The 17,503-nt window shown below is 40.3% G+C and overlaps 1 protein-coding gene across 2 annotated transcripts in view; it reads right to left on the bottom strand.

Moving 5' to 3' along the window:
• Positions 1 to 1,125: 1,125 nt before the first annotated feature.
• The window catches only part of AGBL1 (AGBL carboxypeptidase 1), a 717,958-nt gene continuing 701,580 nt past the window's right edge, over positions 1,126 to 17,503 (bottom strand). For both annotated transcript variants that reach the window (XM_082736037.1, XM_082736038.1), the window contains exon 23: positions 1,126 to 1,741. In XM_082736037.1, the coding sequence (XP_082592163.1) occupies positions 1,537 to 1,741 (205 nt within the window). In that variant the 3' untranslated portion in view covers positions 1,126 to 1,536. The remainder of the gene's footprint in view (positions 1,742 to 17,503) is intronic.

Genomic DNA, 17,503 nt, shown 5'->3' with positions numbered 1-17,503 from the left:
ACTGGGACGCAGATGCAAAGGCTGATGCTTTGGTAGCCATCTTGAGCTAGACAGAAGCTACAAGCAGCAAAGCTAAAAAGCCATAGACACTGGGTCCTGGACACCAGGTACTCAGGATACCAGCTCTGGCCTGCCTATATCTGGAATCCACATAGAAGATAAACAGATTTTGTTTTACAAAGGTACTGCAATTTTGGGTTCTCCTTTTCTTATAGCTAAACCTAATCATAACTAAATATAGATGGCATCTGGACAAACATAAATTCCACCTACCGTATTTTCTCCAGATTATCGCTCAATTCAGTATCTGCCTTCTCATTCTTTCTGCTTGGGCCCTGTCCAGCTAAAGATCATCTAAGTCTCCAAGCTATTTGCCTCTGCGTGCCAAAGTTCCTTACTCCATTTCACTTACTTTATGACTTTTCAACCTCCTACACTCTGCTCCTCTGTAACCTCCTTCCCACATTCTTTCCAGGAAGAGGGAGTGCCTTCTAACCATGTGACTGCAGGTGATGCCTTCTGTAACTGTGAGAATGCCTATGCACAATGCTCTACTTGTGTTAGGGAGGAAAATCAGCCAACATTATTGGGTACCTACCATGGGCCAATCTGTATACTTTTATATATTATCTCATTTCATCTTCACAATAACTTTATCATATAGATAATGTTCATCTCCATTGAACATACAAGAAAACTGAGGTTTGGGAAAATCTAATTAGTTGCCTTAGTTCTCCTAACAACTGACTGCCAAATCCAGGATATGAGCCCCATCTGTCTCCATCTGAAATGAATGATTTTTCCACCATGACTTGCTGCCTTCCAGCATCATGGTTAGTGGCCTGAATTCATAGGATTTTAAAGTTTGTAAAGACCAATGGCCATGTCTTATTCGGTACTGTGCCTTTTCCCTTAGAATCTAGGACGGTTTCTGGGTATACTGGATCTGTAAAGTATATGTTGTTAAAACAGACTAAGCATTAGGCTTGCAAATTCCCCTCTGTTGTGTGGCCATTCGGGCTCAAGAATTCAGCAACCGAAGACCCTGCTAGGACCCTCAGAGGTTCTCAGTGGGGCTCATAATTTGTGCTGAGGAGTTCAGACGCTATAGTAGGAATACAACTCTCAGAGAGAACACTCATATGTAGAACAGCTTAGACAACCATACAGAAATCTGGCTGAGAAGTCAAAAAGAAGCCCAACTCCAACTTGCAGTCAGCTCCAGTTTCAAGCACAGGAAGGGAGAAGAGCTCAAAATAGTGATGAGAAGACCCATGGTAATCCTGAGAGTAGCCCTTTCTAGAATAATGGCAGCTTGCGTGGGCTCCAAAGGCCACCTAACGATGTATGTAAAAGGTAGAACTGTAATGTGGCCAGTCTCTATGCCTAGTGAAACTAAAACAAAATCTGGCATTCGGTTGCTGGGCTCACACGGGCTGGCTTTTGCCACCGACGCTGTACAAGTCTGATGGTGAAGAAACAACACAGCTGCTAGTTCCATGGTTAAAGACGTGGAGCTCACTCTGAACCTCAGGGCTAAGGGATGGCTTTTCTTCCCTGGCCTGGCCCCTCTTCTTCTTCCCCTTCCTCGTCCGTGTTGAAAGCGCACTCTTGGATCTGCCGGTCCAGCTCAGAGAAGCTCCCTTCTAGGTCTGAGCTGCCGTCTGTACTGTAGTCAATTTCCTCCATGCAGGGGGGCTCATCATCCAGTTCTGACGTCACGCTGCTGCTGCTGCTACGTCTGCCGTGGGTTCCCAGGAAACGGGGGAAGAGAGGGGAGGAAGGGAAAGGGATGAAAAATACAGAAGGGGAGGGAAACAGAGAGTGGGGGTGGGTGGGGAGAAGGGAGAAGGAGAGGAAAAGAGAAGTTACTCAAAGGAAGGAGCAGTTACAGTAGATTGGAAAGGGAGAAGGACAGTTGTCTTTCCTGAGTCTGCATCTCAACAGCCCCTGCGCCTTTAAACGTGTCCCATACACAGTCCCTGGGTCCTCAATCATTATTTTGAGATGGCAGAGGAAATCACATAAAATCTTTGGGATTCCTTTGTCCTTTGCCAGAACAGTCTGCATTTCTAAGTTGGATCAGAAGATTTCCAGTCAGAAGAGGTGGACGACCTCATGCATTTAAGGCCTTCAGGGTCTCTTTGGCTCAAAGTGAAACATCAGAGAAGGGTGTCACTGTCACTGAGTATTGGAGAATGTCACGTCAACTGTGTCTGGGGAAGGGTGGGGTTGGCATTTGGGTAGCTAAGACCAAAAGCCCTAATGTGTCCCATGGCAACTCACAGCGCTATGACTTCACTGCATAGCTCTCGTTCATTGTGATGGATGGTTTGTTGGAATTAGACAATTAATCCAGGTTGAAATTAATACATGAGAGAGTAAGCAGGCAAACAGCATTCTCTTTCTGCGACGTTCGTGCATCCCATCATCTTCCTTCTCTGCCATTTATGTTAGTTTATTTACAAATGGATGATTAGCAGGGGCTGACCAGCAAGAGGTAGAAGGGTACAGCAGGAATGGACAACAAACCTTGACCACATATTGAGAGCAGGGGATATTTCTTCCCAACGAACTGTAGATCTATCTCATTTGCATGAGGTACCTTCTTTCCTGAAGACTTTCTAATCACTCCCTACTTAGGACTTAACCAATTAGGATTAACAGCGTGCTGGGTTTCTACTCTGTGATTTATAGAAGGCAAGCACTTCATAAATCAGGCAGAGCTGTTCATCCACCTGCCTCGCCATAAACAATGAAAATGGGTAATCAGCAGTATGGTTACATGTTAGCTTGGGAAATGAATCAGAGTCCAGTTTCCTAATTGTCCACCGACTGATGGGAGCAGCCTCTATGTTCTCCAGGCCCTAAACCGAAGGTCTGGTGGGACACTGCCTGAGTGCAGGGGAAGGGGAAGAAATACGGATCTTGTTCCCATAGTAGCACAGCATTAAACTGTTATCATATTTTACAAGCTGAATTGTAGGTGATAAAGCAGTTGAGTAAAGGAAGGTAAGAGCTGCCCAAGTGTAACACGAGCTCAAGTCAGCAAGAACTGATGGCCTGTGACTCAGCCATCACCATACTAGGGACCGAGATGACATGCTGTACAGTGTCAAGAGCCTGAGCTTCAATCCTGGCCATGAGACTTTAGAAAACCCCCAGCCCCATAGGATAGCAAGAATAATACCTTAAGAGCTATTGTGCAGACTAAATGAGAAAGCACACAGATGCTATCTAGCAGAGTGTCTGGCAGAGGAAAGGCCATCAACAAATCTTCATTCCATGCTCTACTGTGGATATGGAAGAAGAGGGTGAATCATGGTCTTGAAGGAAAAAAGCACTGAGCTTTGTTGCTTCACACCTGCGTCATAACAATAGCAAAACCATTCAAATTTACACTGCTGATAGCTTCTCTAAAGCATCATTTTGATTATGCCACTTCCAAATTTGGAATTTTCCATGACTTTTCCTTGCTTATTAATGTAGTGTGGGTATTGATGGATGGGATGCTCCCTATGGGGTCCCGTTGGCAGAAGTCTATAAATAAACACCACAGTCAGTCTTCCTCTAATGAGGGCCTGTCTTTCCTCCACTGTGGAATCTGCCCCAATCATTCCTGGACCTGGACCTTTCCCACCACAGTCAAGTCATCAAGATGTTCTGGTTGTGATCATCCAAACATATCAGACTGCATGTTTTTCCAAGCCTTTAGTCAGGTAAAGATTTCTCATCTCTAAAATGATCTTCCAATTCCTCAGCATCCAACCAAATAAGATACACCATTTTTTAAAAAAGGCTCATCTTAATTTCCACCAAATGACTATCTCGATAGCTCTATCTCTTTGAAATATTCTCCCTTTGAATTTTGATCTTCACAGATTCACTTAATTTGTTTTGATCCTTAGTAACATTTGTGAATAAAGCCCAAGCCTCTGCCTAATTCTATATTATTCTATAGGAAGTCTAAAATGTGCTAAGAACACAGTAGGCATACAATAAACAGTTCCCAAACTGAACATATAACATGTATGTATGTAGAGAAATACATACATGCCATTTTGGACCATGTTTGGAAGGAATTACTTTGGTCTTGATTTTTTTCAAAGGTTTTATATATGAATTAAGCCATAATTATCACATTATTGATTTCAACAAATATAGTTTCCTTTGCAATTGATATATATATAGTATAACATTCAATGTATAATATAGTATTAAATATTATATTTATTTATATAGAGATATATATATATTTACATTTAAATTATATTTGTAAACATATGTTTACATTTATATTTAGTTTATATATGTAAAGGCTTAAAAAAGTTGAATTACGTCTTTCACTTATTTCTCCAAATAAAGTACAATTATTCTTATAAATTAGAAAATCAAATTACATGTTGAGAGACTTCCACTTCTGTATGTAGAGAGAAGTACTTCTCTTTTTTCTTCCTCATACATTATTCTGGATATTTTATATAAAACAAACATAAGAAGATTCTGAAATGTGGATGACATATGGAGGGAAGGAAGCAGATTAGATGTGGTCCCGGGACTAAAGGACAATATGGTGGTGAGCTCCCTGACATTTCTCTTGGCCTCTTATATCCCAGACTTGGAGCTGGACAAGCTGACAACCTGGAAATGCTAACAGGTATGGACAAAAACAGCCCCAAATGGAGCTAGTTCTCTCTAGCCAAATAATAAGGAAAGAGGCAGCCTAGCAAGAAAGATGAGTTTAAGCTATACTAGCTCTACTCTAGCCAAAAAACACAGAAAAACCAGTGGCCCCAACCTTACCCTACCAAGAGAAGCAGGGAGCCTAAACTTCTATTCTCACTAGACTATAACAAGGTGCTCACAATCCCTTTCTTTCCCCCAAACTAAGGCATCAGAGAAGGTAGAATAGGAAGCTGGAACTTTCATTCCTAGTGTACAGTAGTGAGGTTCATGACCTCTCAATACCACTGGAGGCCATGTGGGAGCCTGAACTTCCACACACAACTGTTGGTAACAAGAATGACCCCTACCAGTGTCAATGGAGAGCAGCAGCAAGGCCCTCCTGCCCATTGACTCAGAGTGGTATTAGTAAAGGTCTGGGGTGGGGGGCGGACCTAAAACTCTGAAACTCTCCCCACTGCCCATCAGCAACAAGGATGCTCACACCTAGAGTGTCAATGTGGCTAAACAGTGAACCTAGACCTTCACCTCCACCTGCCCATAACGGGCCCCTTCTTCTCCTATCTGAGTGGTGTTGGAGGGGACAAGTTCAAACAAAAGATTCAAGTAAGATCTTAGTCTCATAGGGTAATCCCCAAAATGTCCAGGTTTCAATGTAAAAGGATTCACCACACCAAGAATCAGGACAACTAACAGATACTAGCATCAACATGACAGAAAAGTTAGAATTATCTAATGAGGATTGTAAAACAAGTATCTCGCAAGTGCTCTACTGAGAATTATGAACACACATAAAAAGAAATAGAATGTCTCGGTAAAGAAATAGAAAATCTCAGCAAAGAAAAAAATATATTTTTATGTATTATTTATGTATATGGGGTATACATTATTTACATATATATTTTTATATATGGAGTATGAGGAAAAAAACAAATGAAATTTTAGAAGTGAGAAGTGTACAATAACAGAAATGTAAAATGTGACAAAGAATAGAAGGTTTTGCAGAGAAATATAAGATATAAAATAAATCAGGTAGAAAGTTGAAAACTGAAAATAAAAATAAATGAATGAATAAAAAATTCAGCAGAAGCATGGAAGAGACTGTGGAGAGATTCAGTGGCTTTGAAAATAGAACAATAGAAATTACTCAATCGAAACAGAGTGAAAATAGACTAAGCTAACGAGCAGGACATCAAGACTTGTGGCACTACAACAAAAGATCTATCATTCATCCCATCAGAGTCTCAAAAAGAAGAAAATCGGAAAAACTTTTCAAAGCAATGCTTGAAAACTTCTTAAACTTGGCAAAGACATAAACCTACAAGCACAAGAAGCTGAGCAAACCCCAAAGAGATAAATCCAAAGAAATCCACACCAAGACAGACTGCTGACAATCTTCTGAAAACACATTAAAAATCTTGTAAGCAGTGAGAGAGAAACTTCAGGGGAACAACACTCTAGGGAAAACATAACTTGAATGGCAGTAGTGTTCTCCTCAGAAACCACAGAGGCTAGGAGAAAATGGAGTAAGAACAAATGGAAAAACAACGAATGGAAGGCTTAGCCTTAACATACCAATAACATTAAATGTAAGTTGTCTAAACCCACCAATTAACAGAGATTGTCAGAGTGGAATAAAAAACATGATAAAATTGTATGCTGTCTATAATTACTCACTGAAAATATAATGAAAAAGGTAGGTAGAAAGTGAAAGGATGGAAAAGATATTCCATTCAAACATTAATCAGATAAGTTAACCATCAGGTAGAGGAAATGGCCAGGGACATAGAGGTGTATGATGATAAAAATGTCTACACATCAAGAATCGTAGCACTCCTGTATGTGAATGCACCAAACAAAACTGCATAGAATGTGAAGCAAAACCTGACAGCACTGAAAGAATTAAACAAATCTATAAATATAGCTCAAGACTTCAACATTCCTTTCTCAGTAGTTGATCAAACAACTAGGCAGAAAATCAACGACAACACTATCAACTAACTGAATATAATTGACGTTAATAAAATACTTCAGCCCTAAACAACATAATACATATTCGTTTTCAATGTACATGGAATACATGAGAAGGACCATATGCTCCACCATATATAAAGCTCAATATATTTAAAAGGAGCAAAACTACACTGATTGTATTCTCTGACGGCAGTGGAATCAAGCCAGAAATCAAAAATGGAAAGACAAAAGGAAAGTTCCCAAGCACTTGGAAAGTAAGTAAATACACTTTTAAATAATTCAGGAGGTCAAATAGGCTATTTCAAGGAAAGAAAAAAAATACATTTAATTGAATGAAATTGCAAATATAACCTATCAAACTCTATGGGACACAGATAGAGCCATAGTGGGATGGAGATTTATAGCAGTAAATGCTTACCTTAGAAAAAGTCTAAAACCAAAAATCTAAGGTATTACCTTAGATTAGAAACCTAAGAGCAAAGTAGAAAGTAGAAGTAGAAACCTAAGAGCAAAATAAACCCAAAGCAAGTAGAAAAAAGGGAAGGAAATAATAAAGAAACAGAAACCAATGTAATTGAAACAGAAAAACAATGGAGAAAAATCAATGAAAAAAAGAGCTGTTTGAAAAAAAAAATCTATAAAATTGAGTTGCCTCTAACTAGACTAACAAAAAAAGAAGGAAGGCATTAAATACCACATCAGGAATGAAACAGGACTATCACTATAGACTCCGCAGGCATTGAGAGGAGAAGGAAATACCACAAAAAACTCTATGCACATAAATTTGACAACTTAGATAGTATGGACCAATTCCTCAAAAAGTATAAACTATAACAATTCATGTAATATTAAATAGATTGTTTGAATAGCTCTATAACTCTTAAGAAATTTAAATTTATAATTTAAACTCTTGAAGAAGAAATCTCTAGGGTCAGATATTTTCACTGGAGAATTCTACAACATGATTTAAAAAGGATTAACACCAGTTCTACATAATCTTTTCCAGAAAACTAAAACAAATTCCTATTCATTTCATGAGTCAAGTATTACCCTGAGACTAAAACTAGACAAAGACAGTAAGAAGGAGGAAAGAAAACTACTGACCAATATACCCCGTGAATATAAATCCTTAATAAACTATCAGCAAGTTGATTTCAGCATTATATAAAAAAGAATTATCTACCCTGACGAAGCTGAGTTACTTCCAGGGATTCAAAACTGGTTCAATATTCAAAAAGCAATCAGCAGCATCAATGTCCACAATAGCCAAACTGTCGAAGGAGCTGAGATGCCCTTCAGCAAATGAATGTCTAAAGAAGATGTGATCCATATATACAATGGACTATTACTTCGTCACCAGAAAGGATGAATACTCAACTTTTGTATCAACATGGACAGGTCTGGAGGAAATTATGCTATATGAAATAAATTAAGCAGAGAAAGACAATTATTGTATAGTTTCATTCATTTGTGCAACATAAAAAATAGTGTGGAGGACATTAAGAGAAGGAAGGGGAAAATGAAGAGGGGGAATTTGGAAGCAGAGACAAACTATGAGAGACAAACCATGGACTCTGGGAAGCAAACTGAGGGTTTTAGAGGGGAAGGAGTTGGGGATGGGTTAGCCCAGTGATGGGTATTAAGGGGGTCACAAATTGCATGGAGCACTCGGTATTATACACGAGTATAACAACGAATCATGGAACACTGCATTAAAAACTAACGATGTACTGTATGGTGACTAACATAACGTTAAAAAAAAATGTATGTCTATTGTCATCACTGAGATTCAGCATAGTTTTAGAAGCTCTAGCCAGCACAGTGAGACAGGGAAAGAATATAAAAGCATATAGATGGGAAAGCAAGAAATAAAACCATCTCTATTTTGGGGATGTACAAAAACAAAAACCAAGTAAACAAAAAATGACTCCTAGAGCTATAACTGAGGTCCATCAGGTCATAGATAATAAGATCAATATACAAAAATCAATTCTACTTCAGTTAGTAAAAAGGGTAATGTAAACATCACTAAACTTTTATAATCACTAGACAAAAATCAAACACCTAGATGTTAATAAGCACAAAAGATATACCAGCCCGGTATACTAAAAAAAAAAAAAAATGAAAAAAAGCTGATGACAGAAGTCCAAGAAAATTTAAATAAATGGAGAAACGTATATGGCCCAGAAGGCTCAACATGGTAAAGCTGGTAATTTTCCCCAAATTGGTATACAACTTTAACAGGACTCTTAACAAAATTCCAAAAATACTTTTGTTGATCTGGATGAGGTTATACTAACATTCATGTGGAAAGGCTAAGGAATTACAAATAGCTAAAACATCTTTGAAAACAAAAATTGAGCAGGAGGGAGGGATCCTTCTGCTCAAATTTCATGATGTGTTCTGTATCTACAGTTACCAAGACTATAGAGTTCTGGCAAAGTGATAGACATGTAGGTCAACAAAATCGGACAGAGAACCCAGAAATCTGTCAACATAGGTAAGACCAACTGATTTTTAACCAAAAGCAAACTCGACCATGAAGGAAGTTTTTAATTTTATATTTACACGAAGCCGATTTTACGAAAGAAAGACATCAGCAAACGTGCAAGACTTCAAGAAATATAAAGCGATTTGTTTTTCTCAGGGAGGTGAAGTTGAGGCTGGGGAAGACTTCATGTGAGAAAGTCTAAGTGACTCAAAGATGAAACAGAATAAAGATTTCAGAATCGGAAATGCCATAGTTAGAAAATGTTGATGAGCATAGAACCGTGCTAAATAAGTAAGGCTAATCTGGAGATGATGTTTAGAGAATAGAATATAAAGTTACAAATCTTGTCAATGTGAAAACAATGTTGTTACTGATACAAATAACGTATGAGTCGAAAGGAAATGCAAATTGGCATCGTTTGATCATTTACCACACGAGTCAATAGATAACATAATTAGTTCAAAAATAAAGCAATGTTAACAATGTAATAATTTGAAAATTTAATTGTGGAAAGGGGAAAAAACTTGACAAACTAAAGAAAACACGGATGATAGAGAAGATTCGGGACCCAAAAATTGCACTGTGCGTATAACCAGTGCGATTCTGGTTGGCAAAACCCTAAGGTCCGCCTCAGAAACCAGCATGAAACTACCATGGAGGTATTCTTCCAAATCCCAGGGTGGAGGTGAAGGATACAGCTTGTTGAAGGTACACCCGTGAAAACAAGTTATGGATTAGGTGAGGAAACTATTCAGATATCCACAAACCTGAAACAATATGACAATCTGGAAGACAAAATAGAATAAGGACATTTAAAATGATCTGGGGATTAGAATAAATTCCAGAAACATGAAAGAATAAGATCCTTTTGAAGAAAAAATAGGAGAATTTAGAAACTGAACAGATTCCTCTGGAAGAACAAAAGATGCAATTATAAGATCAATGGGCAGTTTGACAGCACAAAAGACACAGTTAAACAGAATTCATAAATAAGAAGACAGAGGTATATAGGGGGTTGTAGGTTAAATTGGTAATGGGCAATCTTCAAACAGATAATAGTGGGAAGTGGGAAGTTCTCAAATTGAAGAAATGCTCTGGGAGACGCCTGGATGGTTCAGTCAAGTCATGAACTCAGGGTCCTGGGATCCAGCCCCACATTGGACTCCCTGCTCAGCGGGGAGCCTGCTTCTCCCTCTGTCTGCTGCTCCCCCTGTTTGTGCTCTCTCTCTTTCTCTGATAAATAAATAAATAAAATCTTAAAAAAAAAATACTCTGGAACCCAGGAAAATTTAAGTAACAAAACAAAGTTCATGATTATACATATCAGGATGAATATCAATTTTTTAAAAAAGGGTGAATCATAGAAACTAGGAAAGAAAAAACAGATTATCCTTAAATGAATGACATTTAGAGCAACAGATTTCCTATTAAAACACAAACAAACATATAAATAGGGGGACCAGGTAAAGGGAACTCTCTATCTTGGCAGCTTCCCTATAAACCTAAAACCAAAAAAAAAACCCAAACTAAAAAACCTAAAACTCTAAAAAGTTCATTTTTTTTAGAAGCTTGAAAAGCAATATAAACGTTACACATAGCCAGAAAAACAAAACAAAACAAAAACAATGAATGGATGTCTTGGAAATGCTGAGGAAAAACAAACCCCAAGTTGCAATTACATACTGAAACCAACAAACATGACTTTATTTTTTTGTGAAAGAGAAAAAAACAAATACACTTTCCCTCACATGGACCATCACTGAAAGAACTGCTACCGTGTATACTTCTATATGAAAGAAACTGACCTCAGAAAGAAGAGATAAGATCTCGAGAAATAATTTTGTAGAAAAAAAAGGCTAAACATGGGATACTGAGGGAAGTATACTCCTACAGTCTCACCGTGGTTGCACTTGGATAGTCAGACTAGAGTAACTTAAAATAATCAGGGACCAAGAGAGTGTGGGCAGACGTGATGTTCGACACTTTCCAGCCTGGCCTTGGGGTGCCCTGAGCAAGCAATCCTCCATGATTCTATGTTTTCTAATATTATAGTATATATACACCATCAAATACTGTATTTGATATATAATATATACACCATCTAATATTATAGTATATATACACCATCAAATGATTATTTTGGTGAGAAAAAAGTGATACTAAAATGATTTTAATACAAAAGATAAGAGAAAGGTGGGGGGAGGGGAAATGTAAAGAAAATAATGGGAAAGAAACTATATCAAAAACTGGGGTCGGGACACCTGGGTGGCTCAGTGGGTTAAGCAGCTGCCTTCGGCTCAGGTCATGATCCCAGGGTCCTGGGATCGAGTCCCACATCAGGCTCCTTGCTCAGCAGGGAGCCTGCTTCTCCCTCTGCCTCTGCCTGCCTCTTTGTCTGCCTGTGCTCGCTTGCTATCTCTCCCTCTGTCTGACAAATAAATAAATAAAATCTTAAAAAAAAAAAAAACTGGGGCTACCTGGGTGGCTCAGTGGGTTAAGCCTCTGCCTTCGGCTCAGGTCATGATCTCAGGGTCCTGGGATCGAGTCCCGCATCGGGCTCTCTGCTCAGCAGGGAGCCTGCTTCCTCCTCTCTCTCTGCCTGCCTCTCTGCCTACTTGTGATCTCTCTGTCAAATAAATAAATAAAATCTTAAAAAAAAAACTATATGAAAAACTAATGATGTACTGCTATATGCTGGCTAATGGAATTTAAATAAAAACATAAATTTAAAAAAAAGTAAAGAGAAAAAGAGGGAAGGAGGGAAGGAAGGAACAAGGAAGGAAAGGAGGGAGCCAAAGGGGGGGCAGAGGGTGGAGGAGAGAGGGTTAGGGAAGATAAGCTGTTGGTGGCAGGTGTCCTTGGCAAGGTCCTGCCACCACGTCACCCATTATCTTATTTCCTTTGAACGGAATTGCTCACATCCAGTAAAACGCAGTGAAATTGTCCTTGACGCTCCTGACGATCTCGCCCATCTTGAAGGCAAAGCTTGCATCCCGCCTCTCCTTTGAAATCCTGGCCAAGCACAGTGGCCTCTCTCCTTTCTTTACTGGTTCAAGCACATAGTGGGTCCACTGTCTGCAGCACATGCTACTGTCTAATATTACCGTCCGTGTTCAGAGCGATTCCCTGTAGGCTGATCTCTGGTTAGGGGCCAGACTACTCGTTGCACTGTCCTATGCCCAAGGCAAGTGATGAGTACTTCGGAGCCGGACTGGCCCGAGCTCCTGAGCGGTTTGCTGGCTCTCTGCAATTCCCACCCTCCTCAAGAGCCTCACCCTAATGTTAGCCCAGCACACCAGAAGAGTAAACAGAGCCCCGGCATCCAGGGAGAACCTTCTAGGGACAGTGTTCCATGTGACAGAGCGCAGGCTTGAGTTTCTAAAATGAAGCTGTGGATGCTCTCACTGTAGCTTACAGATTCAGCTACTTACTAGCTTCTTCTCTCTTTCTCTTATTTTCCCAGACTGATGAATTTGGTAAGAAGGAATCATCCTCTAAATAGAAATAAAAGGAATGAACTTGATGCAGAAATCAAACGGTCTTTCCAGCTCCTTAATACCCAGATGTGGGAAGTGTATGGAGTAAACACCCGAAAAGTGATTTCATTTCTTCCTTCTAACCTGGATGCTTCGATAGCTTGGAGATACGCATTGAGATCTCACACTGGATGGTGTTGGAGAATCATGTGGTACAGTAGGAAAAAATGCAGATCAGGAACAGAATGTAAACTTGGAGTGAGACAAGTAATTGAAGGCTTGAAACCCGGCTCCAAAGCCCAAACGAAAAATGGTAAACTTACTTTCTCTGGGCTGCACTGTCTTCATTTATATAATGGGCATCCTACTAGCTTTCTTCTTGAAATGCTATAGGGGAAGCAAATTTCGCAGCACCAAACCTTGACTGAATTTTGATTCCTCTTCCCTCTCCATAGCGTTTGAAGACAAGGCATGAAAATATTTTTTATCCTGGCAAGTCCATCGTCTTGATCGTCCCACATAAACCCAATAAATGCGGCTGGCAAACAGTTTCTAAGCAAAGCCATTAAGAAGTCTCCGTCCCTTGCAATCCTTCCAAGCCAGCCCAGTACAGCAATTTGCAAATTTATGATGTGATAGATAGAATTTCTTTGTTTTGATTTTGCATTTGCATATTTATTGAGATATGACGATCTTAATTAGTTCTGCCTTTTTTGTTTTGTTTGTCTTCCTGGTTGGGAAAAGACAGCTTTCTATAGTGCAAAATAATTCTGCATGCTAACAGGGTGAGCCAAACCCAGCCTGTGGCGCTCCTTGATGTTGATGCTGCTTAAAATGCAGCTTTGTGGAGTCTCTTTTCACTTGTTTTCTCTTTAAATGCTGAGGTAATGCTAAAGACTTGGGTGAATGCCAGACCTCAAGAGGCAACCACCTACTGAGAAGCAAGAGAACTCTTTTAAAATTCCAGACACTTGTACTCATCCTACATGTTCTCCCCAGACTACCTATCACCCGTCTCCCTCCTGAAAAAGCTAAGCCCCATCAAATGCCTCTTCGAAATGCCTCTCTTGCTTCTTGGCTTTTGGAGAGGAGAAAATGCATCCGAATTTCCTCGGTGGATGCATCCCAGGGGAGTATCTGGACATGCTGTTCACACTGGGCTTTTCATCCTGGACCTTCTATTTATTTTCTGCAGGAGCAGAGCTGTGCGTGAATTCTGTGCCCCATCCGAGAGGCAGCAGCAGCCCAGCGGACAACACATAAACACGTGAAGACATACAGATCTTGCCCACCACGGGCATCTCCCCATCCATCCTCACCCAGAACAATTAGCACGATTCCCTAGAGTTTCCCATTTGCCTAGTTCTTCACACCATCACGAGGTCTGTCACTGTTTCGACACTTCCACGAGGAAGGATATAATTTATGATTTCCCTGGGATTTTTTTTTTCCTTTTGGTTTTGTTTATGAAAATAACCCAGTAATGGAGAATTTCCTGTATACAGAGAAAAGCACCAGGCACCATTGGTAAATGGAGGCAAAAATAGCACCGCTCATCACCTACTGTATGTCAGATGTTTTGCATTTGTTTCATTTCACTCAAAATGCAAACCAATATGCATATCTATGGGGTGATATTATGATTTTATAGCTGGGAAAAGAGAGATCTTGGGCATTTAGAAAATGTTCGCAGTATCTTAAAGCTACACATGGCACAGAAGATGTATGATAATCAGATAAGACTGAGGGTTTCTGTGTCCCTGAATTCAATCAACAAATCCTGATGTATGAAATCTACTTTGCCTGAGGGAGAAATGGAGGAGGTATTAATTCAGCCAAAATCAAAGCCATGGGCTCTGTAAAGTGGTCTGGGAAAAGTCCAATGCCATTCTCACCAAAAAGTCATGGCAATAAATGTCTCGCTTCTTTTTTTGTTTGTTTTTTTAAAGATTTATTATTTATTTATTTTCGAGAGAGAGAGAGAGAGAGAGAGAGAGAGCATGAGCCAGGAAAGGGGCAGAGAGAGAGAGGGAGAGAGAATCCCAAGCAGATTCCATGCTGAGTGCAGAGCCCGATGTGGGGCTTGATCTCACGACCCTGAGCTCATGAGCTGAGCCGAAATCAAGAGGCAGACGATCAACTGACTGAGCCCCCATGTGTCCCTCAATGTCCTGCTTCTTAATGAACAAGTGAATCCATGTGGGGGATGTGGTCCCAATTCTTCACAAAAATAGAAATACAGAATAAAAAAGGATGAGAGTGGGTTAAAGAGAAAAGAATGAAAACAAAACGAGTATGAGAGAGACAGGAGAGACAGAGATGGAGATGGCGTATGAGGTGTTCAGGAAACTTGTCGGTCAGCAAGAGCTTTACTTCTGTGATAAGTGAGTTGACCTAAATGGCCTGGGGGGGGGGGGGAAGATATGTAAGATGCGGGGTTACTGTGGAGGATAATGAAGAGCTGAAAAAGTTGTATGACAGAAGATTTCTGAGGGATCCACGGAGGTTTCAGACATTCACTTTACATTATTCATCTAGAACAGCCAAGGAAGTACCGCTGAGCCAAATCATAGCCTCTGGCTCCGTCTTTCGCTTTAGAAATATATCTGGTGGTAAAACAGGGTGTGCATGTGGGGTGTGTGGTTGGCCATACTCCGTCGCTAAGGGATCTAGAGAAGGGAACTAGCCCATATAGGTATCCCACGAGCGGGATGACCGTTGTCAACTGACTAGAGAAGGTGTCTGTGAGCAAGTCAGCTCATCGCTTCAGAAATGTATGACAACAGTAGAGCTCAGTCTCTCTCACGTCGCCATGTTCCAAAGACACCCACTTTCCCACCTGTTTTCCACCATTCTCACCATGTTTTCTCATTGAACAGTTCCAAATACATCCTATCGAATATTTGCGGGTAACTGCCCAAGAGCCACAACAGAGTGGGGCAAGCTGAAATACGGTGCCTTTTGCAACATTCCCCTGAGCAGTGGGACCCATGGTGCAATGTCAGTTTCAATGGATCAAAACAAAACAAAAGCCCCAAAACCACTCTAGGTGGCACCAAACAATAGAACTGTGGTTGTGTCTCACTCAGTGACACTGTCACACTTATCACTTCAAAACCTTGCCAGAGAACATTTTCTCATTGTCTGGAAAACAGAACATCTGAGAGAAGTACACATTGGCGGAAAGCACTTAGATTTCTGTGTAATTTTTGGTCCAACTTTTCTCTGCTGAGAGGCATCGCCATTCCAGCATTAAGAGAGAAGGACTTTCTTTTGTTCTTATGTGCTTCGAAACCACAGAGAAAGAAACCTCGTTACCAGAAATAAAATAAACAACATTTCAAGGATAAATCATGTGATGGGAAAGGTCAGGGGTGATTTCTCGGCAAAAACAAATCAAATTAAGAAATTTTAAAAGGCGGACATAGGTTTTGATCCTTTGAAAAGTTAAAAGGTAATCTGTGCATTGATGTTCTGACTCATAATTTTATAGGCATATCTCCTTAAGTGCCACCCCACACTTATTTGCTATAGAACTCTTAATGTTATAAATGTTTATGTATTGTTGGTCTCACAGTGGAAGCAAACACCATCTATTGGGCTCAGCCAATGAAAGCAGTATGCCATTCTGCCCTCTTTTTATTTTAGAAAGTGCTCATTTTTAAACTCCTCCACATTTTTCTCTTTCTGACATGATTTTATGTTCTGGTGAACAGTTTTGACTCATAATGGCTCACAAAAGACATGCAGATAATAGTGCCGGTGGTACAGACGGTGAACACTGGTTTTAAAGTGGTTGGAGGCCATGAGCACATTTAAGGAAATTAAGGGTAAGGGAACTGATGGTAATGTCCAGGGCCAACTGAGGTCTCCATGGAGGTCACGGAGGGAACCCCATTTTTACCGGGGTTTAGAATCACCCCGATTTCTTCTGTCTCCAGAAAATTCCATTTTATATTTGGATCTTCTGTGCTTTACCATCCTCTCTCCTGGAATTGTTGACACCTATCAGCCCAGATACAACGCTGGCTGAGAGGACTTCTGACACACCCAGACATAGGCACGTGGCTGGTTAGCATGAGTAATGAGGATGACCCTCTGATAAAGTCTAAGGTGACAAAAATGGGTCATGGTTCATGTTGCTCCTTTCCTCCTTGCTGGTTCCAGGACTGAAGTTATGTACTCCTTGAGCCCAAAGAAAAAGAATCCAGCTTTCCAAAACCCTGAGACTCTCACAAGGATGCAGCTTCTCTTTCCTACAGTTGGCATGTACGGGTGGCAGGAATGATGAGAGACTGTAACCTAAACTCCTCTTTTTGCTACACTTCCTCCCCATTCTTCCCCAGAGTGCTGAGAGTAACTGATGGGAAATTAACAGCTTGTTGGGGTTTATGCACATCGTTGTGCATCTATGGTTCTGTGCCGAGATCCCTTTATCCGAGGGCAGGGGACCATGTTTTCTTTTTTTGTTTTGCTTTGTTTTGTTTTTATTCCCTCAATCATACAAACTTAACTGGATCTCTGTAGAAGTCCTTTGACATTATTGAGAGCTTCATAAACCCCACTGGATCCTGTGAGATCCCTAACCTCAAACTGCGTCATCTGTAGCCAGAAGAATCTATGGTGGGTGCTGGAAAAATGTCAGGGAATTACAAGTAAAGAAGAACAGCAGTTCTACAGTACGATGTCAGAAACTCCTCTGCAAAGGGACTTTGTGTCACAGGACTTGCAAGGATTTGATTCAGGTGCAATTCCCCTTTCCACAAACACCTCCTCCCCTCTCAAGTCAGAATGGCTGTACATACTAGAAACCGAAAGATTCATAGGAGAGCACAGCGGGATACAGCTTGAGGGGGAAGCTTAAGCAATACTGGAGGAA

Source organism: Mustela nivalis (assembly GCF_964662115.1).
Source record: "Mustela nivalis genome assembly, chromosome: 6".
Lineage (NCBI taxonomy): Eukaryota > Metazoa > Chordata > Mammalia > Carnivora > Mustelidae > Mustela > Mustela nivalis.
This window is presented reverse-complemented; position numbering and strand designations above follow the sequence as displayed.